Source organism: Prosopis cineraria, unplaced genomic scaffold, assembly GCF_029017545.1.
Source record: "Prosopis cineraria cultivar Desert tree isolate PC_DT_omini unplaced genomic scaffold, ASM2901754v1 PC1955, whole genome shotgun sequence".
Classification (NCBI taxonomy): Eukaryota; Viridiplantae; Streptophyta; class Magnoliopsida; order Fabales; family Fabaceae; genus Prosopis; species Prosopis cineraria.
Window position 1 is genome coordinate 1 of NW_026557280.1, and position 10013 is coordinate 10013.

Below are 10013 nucleotides of genomic sequence, written 5' to 3' on the forward strand. Positions count from 1 at the left end.
TTCCTCTCACAAAAGTCAAGCAATTATATATTAGTAATGTACAAATATATAACATTACAAACTTTACAATTTTTTTATTTTAAAAATATTACAATGAGCATTCCGTTTGACAAAAATATTTCAAAATACAATATTACAATGTCATAATTTTTTCATAAATATAACAATATAATTTTTCTCAATAATATGTTAATATAAATTTTTTAATAATCACACAAATAATAGTAGACAATACTAATTAAAATTAAAGTATAATTATTTGTGGTCTAATCCTCCCCTTTTAGATGTTACATATGTGTGGGGAAGGATGTAAAAGAGAAAATCAAAGGTTTAACTGAAAAAAGTCCCCGTAGTTTTAAACAAAAAAAAAAAACAGAGAGAGAAATCAAAGCAAAAGCCGAAGAGGTTGTTTTTAAGGTCCTTTGCACTATTTTAAAAACCAGATCAAGCCGGCTAATTGAGCAGCTGATGAAAATCATTAACAACTCAATTTAAATCAAAAAATAATTTTTATGATTAAGCCAGATTTGTTAGCCTCTTTGTCATTTTGCCTTTTCCTTTTCCTTTCTTGCAACAACTACTCTAGTTCGTTAAAAAAAATTATGTGTTTAAAAATATTGAATGATTGATATAGAAATATTTTGAATTTTATTTAAGAATTAAAAAATAATCATATTTACAATTCACACAAATTTTTTTAAAATCAAAATAAAAGGTGGAGTAGAATTTAAACCAAATAATCATAAACTTGTTCTGCAGATATATATATATATATATAATATTGAAAAAATTGAAAATCTATCAAATATTGTTAGCTTGTATGTAACATCATATTGTCATAAAATTTATTCTCTTTAAATCCTTATTAAGCTAGAAGGCATGTTTTTGACTTCAGTGAATCTTGAGTTCAACTAATTTCAACTTTTTTATTAACAAAAAACATTATTTTTTTTGTTAAAGCAAAAAAGTCTATTCTCTTTATATATATGGTGACAAAAAGGAAATATTATATTTATATTTATTATCATTTTTATATATTCACAAACGCCTTATAAAAAATCGATTTATAATTTTGATTCTCCCAACGGAACCAGGGGGTGGAAAAAAAAAAAAAACAATTTCTGGAAAGCCCAAAGAAACGAACGTGACGGTGAAACACAGAATAGAGGATTCCCCTGTGACAGAAAAAGTTACTCGAGAAATGAAGAGGGCGCCATTAGTTTCCCCAATTTTTTAGTGAAACACTGCTAAAAAAAATATAAATTAAAAAAAATTTAATGAGAGATCATTTATTATTTTTTAGATTATCAAATTAGCAACAAATATCAATTACATATCTTGAATTAAAATTAATAAAAATGGTGAGAAACCATTAATTTCTTTTTTAAAATGAGAAAAATTAGTGAAAAATTAATAGAGAAATTTATATTTATTTTTTTAAAATAAGATAATTAGTGAAAGAGATTGAGATGAATTTTTATACTTTTTAAAATAAATAATTAGCAAGAGATTCTCATTTAAAAAACTTTTAATTTAAAATTTATTATTTCATTTTGAAAATAAAAATAAAGTTCAAAATGAACTAAAATATTTACGATAAAATTATTTAATATTTGATATTTAATATTTATTTTTTATTTTAAGTTTATTTTCAAAAAATAATATTTTATTGAAAAATTATAATATAAAATGCCATATAAATATAAATATAAATATAAATTATTTCATTTCATCATATTAACATTAAAAATAAAATATAATGAAGAGAATTACATACAAATCACATACATACATTTAATATACTATAAAATTCATTAACAATTAAATAAAAAAATGACAATACATTTAGTGAATGTTTGGTTTACTCCTTAAGTGAGGTTAGGATGATCCAACCTCACTTAGGATAAAACACTCAGTTAATTTTGTTTGGGTAAAAAAAAAATTAATAATATAATAAACGAGCGGTGACACTCCAATGGCTTTATTTTCTGAAGGTGTTTGAGGGAGCGTTCATTTGAATGTGTGCCAAATTTTTCTCACTCTTGGTTTTCTTCACCTCTTCTTCTTCCGCCTTTAGCCTTGCGCGAGCTTTTTGCTTCTTCCTTCCTCTCTCCTCCTTCATACATGCAGCTTTCTTGCTTGGCGGTGGCACAGTGACTATGCTGAAAATCAAGAGTGATTGTTTCCAAAAAAAACCAACCACAAACTCATTATGTTATTCAAAAAGAGAAAAAAATCTCGGAGGAGCCCAGTGCGTAGAAAGAAATAAAACCTGATGTAGAGAGAGAGAGAAGGGAAATGCGAGATGAGAATCTAAGGCAAGAAGAGGAGGAGGATCTGAGGCAACCAGCTTTCTCTGCCTCTTGATTTGAAAGCCGATCAGTTACAGTGGAAAAGGACACAAGCTGAAGGGCTTTACGTTAATTTATTGCTTTAAGTTTAATTTTGATTTTTTTAAAAAAATATTAAATTAGTTAAAAAAAATATATGAAAAAAATTCATGTTTATTTTTATTGTCATATATCTCAATTATCTTTTAAATCAAATCACCTGAATAAATTTTATTTTATACAACAGGTTTTTTTAAAAAATATTTAAATATAAATTATGTTATAATCACAAATTTTTTTTTATTTTAGTTGATTTTTAACCTCAATTATAAATTTTTTAATTTAAACACATGCTTATTTGTTATTTTTTTGGTTCAATTATTAATAAACTTTATAATATTTAATTATATTATGTGAAATTTTAAAATAATTCTCTCAATATAATATATATATACTATGTATATTTTTAATAATATATTACTTGATATACATTCGTAAATAAATAATATATATTTAATTTTTTATGTTGTAATTGTAGATATATTTTAATTTAATTGATAAAGAAATAACATATAAAGTTGATGGCAGGAGGAAGGTTCAAGACTTGACGTGTAACATGGTACGAGGTGACTCAAACATGATGAGTGGTGACTAAATTAACAAGCCTGTTTTTCCCTTTCTAAATAGGTCAGGAAGAATTCAAGGAATGAAGAAATTGGATACAGGATGAAATGAGACTGCATTCTTTTTTTTGTCTTCTGATGAAAAAAAGAGAGCGCATGGTTTGTGTGTGTGTGTGTGTGTGTGAAATGTTAATCCGATATTTCACGAAAGCGAAGTGACAGGGACCTCTTTTAAAGGGGGCGGCTGCAGGCCGCCAGCCTCACAACAAAAACGACATTTAGCTTTGTTGTTTAGCTCTTTACATGCAAAAAAAATTGCATCAAAAAACACCTTGGTCAGGCTCGCTTACCAAAACAAAAATAAATTAAATTAAATTAAAAAAAAAGATAAGAATAAGATGATTAAAGAGAATATGTAAACACATTCATATGAGAGATGGATAATTTAGTTTGTGAAGTTGAGAATCATAATTTATAAGATTTTTAAAAAATGTAATGATTCTCACATTTTTAATATATATTAATGAGTTTTATATTGCTCACCATGGGAGATTTAGTTCATTTCTATTTTAATTTTTTTAATTTATTTCATTTTATTTTATTCTAATAAACAAATGTAACCTAAAAAAGTTATTTGTAATCAAAAAATATTTAATAGGTTTAAAGAAAATTTTTATCAAATTACTATAGTTCCAGCTGTCCTATATGATAATAAATGCTAAACTTTAAATGAACAACAAGAATTAAAATTAAAATTAGCAAGTGTGAGTATGTTGAGATAAATATGTAGGCATATGTGTATAAAAAATAAGATTTATATCAATCATATATGCCAAAGAGTGGGCATGGAATCCATTGAGAAAGGTGGAACATCTAGTTCTTAGTCCCATGAAAAGTGGTAGAAGAAAATCAAAAAGATTACAGTCAGTAAAGTCGTTGAATGTTACCTTTTGATTAACCATATATTTAAATGTTTGCTTATTAATAGAACATATTTGCATCATGCAATAAATTTTTTTCCTATTACTATGTTTCGATAGTTTCCAAAATTTATCTTTTTAATATTTGTTGTTTTAAATATAAAATAAAAAATAAAATAAGTTTTCATCTTTTTATCAAATGCAAAGCTATTTTGAATTATAAAATTGAGTTTATTTTTTCCCATCTCTGTTTGTATATTGCAATGCAAGATCATAACCATACAAACAAAATCAATTGACAGAAGAAGCATGTTTATAAAAATTTAATACAGTACAGTGCTTTGTATTTTAAATTTTTAGCTATATAAATTATTTACTTAGAAGAAAACACAAAATGCATTAGCACTTTTTTTTTTTTAATTTCAAATCCCAGTCCCGATAACCCAACGTGGTTTCCGAAAGGACCAACATACAGCAACTGATCATCATCAGACAGCTTTCTATTATTACATGTAAACAATTTCTGAAAATCAAAGTAGCTACTCATCATCATCATGATCAGGTCTTAGGTTGAAGTTGGAGGGTGAAAGCCTTCAAGGAGAGAAGGACATGCTTCAGTCTAAGCTTAACATCTTCATCAAGCAAGTCACCATTATCAGGATTGAACTTAGGAGGAGGTTCAAAGGCATTGAGGAAGAACTCAGGCTTGTTGAGGAAGTGAAGATCAAGAAACACTCCAATGTCACGAAGATGGAATTGGCCTCTTCCACCACCTAACAGCCCTCCAGCACTTACAATGGCCGCAGCTTTGCCTCCCCACACGTTGGGAGGTCTTGATGCCCAGTCTAGTGCATTCTTCATCGGTGCTATTCATTACAACGTGAATTACATACTCAAATTAATTAATACTGCATTTGGATGTATGAGAATTTGGATTTGGATATATAAAAATATATGAATCTGGATTTGATAAGCCAAATCCAAATTTATATTTTATTATAACTTTTTTATAATTTTAAATTTTTTTAAACCTTAGTTTTTTGAAATTTCAGCTACTTTAATCTTTTTATTTTATTCACGTTTTCACTATAAGTACTTATATTACTCTTGTTTTTCCTCTAATCTCTCATTCTTATCTCTTATTAATTGAAAAATAGACGTAATTAAGCTCTTCACTCCTAATATTTCATTTTTGTTTTGAATATCAACTCATATTTCTCCTGCCTTTAAAAGTTTTGACACTATCTAAACAAAATAGTTTAAATACATGGATTTTAATATTTAAATTTTAAATCCAAGATTTTAACTTAAAAATTTAAGTTTTAAATCCATCAATCTAAATGCTGCCTAACTAATAGAAATAAGAGAAGTTGGACATATAAGAAAATATTGGCCTATTGGGGGGGGGGGTAAAGAGAAGTTGGTTTAGAAGAATATAATATTATTTATTGAAAAATAATTTTTTTTTAAATGTTGAGATTGAGATCGTCCATGAAGTTTAGGAAGTGAATGAGTGTGCGGACAGGGATGTGAGACTGGGATATTATCTGGATACACATTTCGGCATTTCGCTATATATTATACTGATACTCCCATAAGTTGTTTGGCTTTGGTCGAAATGGATGAAGTGAGTACATTATGTTCATTTCTCCTGTGTTCCCAATCTGTGTGCTTGAATCGCCTCTGATTCAGTTTAGAGCACCAAATTTAGACCATCCAGGTAAAAAATCGATGGTCCACAATTTAATATAATTTTATTTTTATTTTTTAACAGCTTAAAATTTAACAGGTGATAAATATATTATATTCCAACACGAGCGAGACACAGAGGGCTGCAAATAAGTTCTAAATAAAAAAAATTAATTATTTTTTCAGTCTTATTTACATGTCAAATTTCAATATTTGTAAGTTCAACTTTTGCGTCTACATTAATTACTTTTACTTTTATTATGTCATCTAATTAATTATTAATTAAATACAATTTAATAAATAACATGGATGTAAGAATTTTTTTTTTAAAACCTGTGACTTTATTTTTAAAATAAAAATTACAAAAACCAAACATTATTGAGTAAAGGACAATAGGACATCACTATTTAAATAAAAATACCAAGAAAATGACTAAATTAAAAACTATTCTCAAAATTAATGTTGTACGTTTTGACAAAATGATTAATAAAATCTATAAAGTGTAAAGTAAAAAAAAAAAAAAAACAGAGCAAACGTGAGTGGCAAAATAGAAAAGGACGATACTAGCAAATCTTTAAGGTGACTTCCTATTTGAAATCAACACAAGGTTGCTCTAGTTTAAAAAAATAGAGATCAAATTTAGTTTTGAAAATAAAATTAGTAAACATGAAACTATAGGAGAATTACAATTAGGTTTCAAATAAAGAAATTAACGATTTCTTCTATTTATTTACAAGTCTAATTTTTATATTTACATGATATATCTAAAATAAAATTATTTTTTTATTTTGTAAAATTCTTGAGAAATTCTTTTTTTTAAACAAATTCTTGCATAAACACATGATAGAAAGGGACTTTTGTAAATATAGTCCATATTATAAATCAAATTAAGCAAACAGTTTAACATTATTATATTTTACATTATAACTAATTTATTATATTTGTTAATGATATACAGTTGTATATTAATAATAATTTTTTTGTAAATTTTTAATGATAAACTCTTTGTATATCAATGATAACTTTTTCATATATCAATGTGAATAGATCTTACCCTCAACTTTTCAAAAATTTGGTTCACATATTTTCTATGCACAAGATTTTTTTCGACAAGCTAATTTATCTATGATTAGAATCTACTTATATTTTGAATTATTTGACATGGAATATTTCCACAAGACATACAAAGCACTAATGACATGGCACAACGCATGCAATAATTTCCCTTGATTATCCCTGAAACTCTCTATTTAGCAAGCTCGGTTAGTCGCTTTTAGTTTCAATTTTCAAATCAGATTTTGTGAGAAACAGAGTAGTAGATTACCAGAGACAGAAAAATTATACTCCGGAGAAGCGAAGAGAACACTATCGGCTTCCAGAATCTTCCGACGAAACGCTTCAACTTCCACCGGAAACCTCCCTTCTTCTTCAAGATCTGTATTCAGCATCGGCAGAGAAGCGATGTCGACGTGCTCAATCTGGAGACCTTCAATGTCTCCCTGGCTCATCTCGATCGCTATCATCGATCCAAATTCCACAAATCAGAACCGTAACCAAACCAATCAAAATCAAAGAAAACGGGACAGAATAGTTTTTATATCGAAGTTTCTGATCATAACGGGACAGCAATAGAAGGAAAGCGGTCATGGAGCAATAACCAGATCGAATGAGGCCTCTGTTGTATGAGCATTTACGAAGTGAACCACAGAGAGCCACCACCTTCACCGGAGCCGCCGCACCAACCGCCCCTACTAGTGCCATGCTTCCTTTCAAGCGTGATGAGAGTCAGTCAACAAGGACTTTCTTGCGAGAATACAATGAAGAAATCGATAGAGTATATAAATAGGGCAAAGGGGCGTGGGTGTCTTTCACGTGATTATAAAATATTGTATTGCTTTATTTATTAAAAAATCTCAATTTTTTAATTTTATATTTATTAATTAAAGGAAAAAAGAATTCGTGCATCAATCCGTTACACCGCGCTATCAATCTCCGTTGAATAAAATTACATCATTTCAATCAATCAAAGAAAATATTGTCTATCACTATTTTTAAGAAAAAAAACAATAAAAGCACCCCAATTGTATAAATGATAATTCAATTTCTTAAAATGTCATAATTTTATTAAAATATTTAAAAATTTTTATGTTAATAAATTTTAAAGTGAAATGATTATTTTACTCTTAATAAAAATAACAAACCCAATCATAATTTTTACTGAAAGAATAATAATTTTTATTTTATGAATCGTAAAGATTAGATAAAAAATCATAACTTATCAAGTATAATTTTTATTTTAAAATAATAAATTTTATTTACAACTTTTGCTTGAGTAATAACAATTTTTTATGTAAATTGTAAGAATAAAATAAGAAATTATAACTTATTAAATGTACTTTCTATGATTAAAAAATAAGTTCACAAAATAACAAGTCTAAATTATAACTTTTATTTAAAGAATCGAAAGAATTAAATGAGAAATCGCAATTTGTTAATCAAAATAAAATAATCTTTTTAGTTTAAAATTTATTGACACAGAAATCCTTCGAGACTTAAGTTAAATTATGGCATTTCGAGAAATCAGATTATCATTTATATAATTCAAAAATTTTACGATTTTATTCGTTTAAAAATGTAAAGTATTTTTAACTAAATCTCACCCCCAATAAAATAATTACTTACTTTCAACTAATCTTATCTTTTATATTTATTCATATTAAACACCCTACAATAAATGTAAAGTTATTATCAATAAAGGCACTTTTAAAAAAAAAGATAATGATTACACCTTAAAAAGATTAAAAATGTCTTATATTTTTAAACATCTAACATTTTAAAAAATACTTTACATTTTTAAACGAAAAAAGTATTATTTTCCTAATTTTTAATAATTTTATTTTTAAAATAGAGTATTTATTTAATTTTATTATCTTTTCCCTTTCTATCATTATCAATGATGAAATGAATTTATATTTACAGCTATTTCATATGAAATAATTTTATTAAACAGAGCATAAATGATGTGATATATTAAATTTATATAAGAATTTCTCTTAAAGAAAGATGACGAGTCACTTTGTTATTTGTGTAAATGTTTTTTCAATTAAAAGCAAAATTGAAAGATTTTTTTATGCTTCTGTTTGACATCTTATAGGTTATAATTATTAGGGTTGCTTTCTATTTTTGTAAAACATTGTTTAAAAAAATTATCCCTAACCTTGTTCATCTTAAAAGAAGGAGACTCACAAATATCAATGTCAGAATTCAACCTGCAGCTTCTTTCAAGTTTTAAAAAATGGGGCTGCTGCTAAGGCAGTATAATTTGGACTCGGTTTCCTCCACCCACCCCACCCACTGCATTTGGACCGTCCAGATTGATGTTTTTATTTTTTTATGTTATATATTTAAAATAAAAATTATATAAATTTTAATAAATTTGTTTATTAGTCTGGATAATCTAAATTTAATATAAATAGGTCCTACTTAATTTATAAAAAAATTAATATTAAACTTATCTATTCAAAATATATCTAAAAAATTAATTTATAAAATATTTAATATTAAATATGAACCATTTATATTAAATCTAGACTGTACAGACATGTGAGCAAATTTATTAAATTTTTTTAAATACATCTAAAAAGTTAATTTATAAAATATTTAATATTAAATAAAGATCATTTATATTAAATTTGTACTATACAAACATGTGAATAAATTTATTAAAAAATTTTAAATAAAAAATATTAAATATGGACCGTCCAATATTTGAATTGGTTCAGATTCCGCACCTTGTCGGCAGCTGTGCCGAGACGGTGGAAGCCAACTCCGCATAATTTATGGATTTGTTTCCAGAGCATATATAAACATTTATTCCGGCCATATCATATATATATATATATATATATATTAAAAAAAAAATCGTAGTGGGTCAGGAGTTGCGCTAATGGACATTTAAGCACTGAGCAGTTATGTAAGCAGTGACAGATCAAAGTTTTTTTAAAGTAAAAATAAGGGTGCGTCCTTAAAAAAAAAATTTTTTTGAAGACATTCAATAGCATGATGCCAATAAAAAAGAGGTATCGGTTCAACAAGAATAAATTTAAAAAGTTTTTATTTAAAACATTCATAAACATAATATTAATTAAATAAAAGTTTAATTTTACTACACATAAAATAAGTTTGATTTTAACTTAATTTAATCATAAATTATTATTTTTTTACTTTATTAGCGCTGTTGTTTTTGTGAATGTCTTCAAATAAAAAAATTTTAAAACTCTTTTTATCAAGCTGATATTAAAAAAAAAAACAAAAAGATTAGAGAGATTAATGCTTTATAGACCTTATAAGTATAAAAATAAATTATGTTTGGTTAAAATTGAGGAAAAGGTATTGGATAATCTTTTTTCTATAGTAAAAGATTACTCAGTGCTCATCAGAAAATAGTTCAT

General features: G+C 26.1%; 1 protein-coding gene across 1 annotated transcript; it reads right to left on the reverse strand.

The window, feature by feature from the left end:
- Positions 1–4168: 4168 nt before the first annotated feature.
- LOC129301197 (NADPH:quinone oxidoreductase-like) lies at positions 4169–7382 on the reverse strand. Its single transcript, XM_054939775.1, has 3 exons — positions 7221–7382; positions 6887–7078; positions 4169–4739 (listed from the first exon to the last, which is right to left on the reverse strand). The coding sequence occupies exons 1-3, from the start codon at positions 7321–7323 to the stop codon at positions 4432–4434; spliced, it is 603 nt and encodes a 200-aa protein (XP_054795750.1). The 5' UTR covers positions 7324–7382; the 3' UTR covers positions 4169–4431.
- Positions 7383–10013: the final 2631 nt, after the last annotated feature.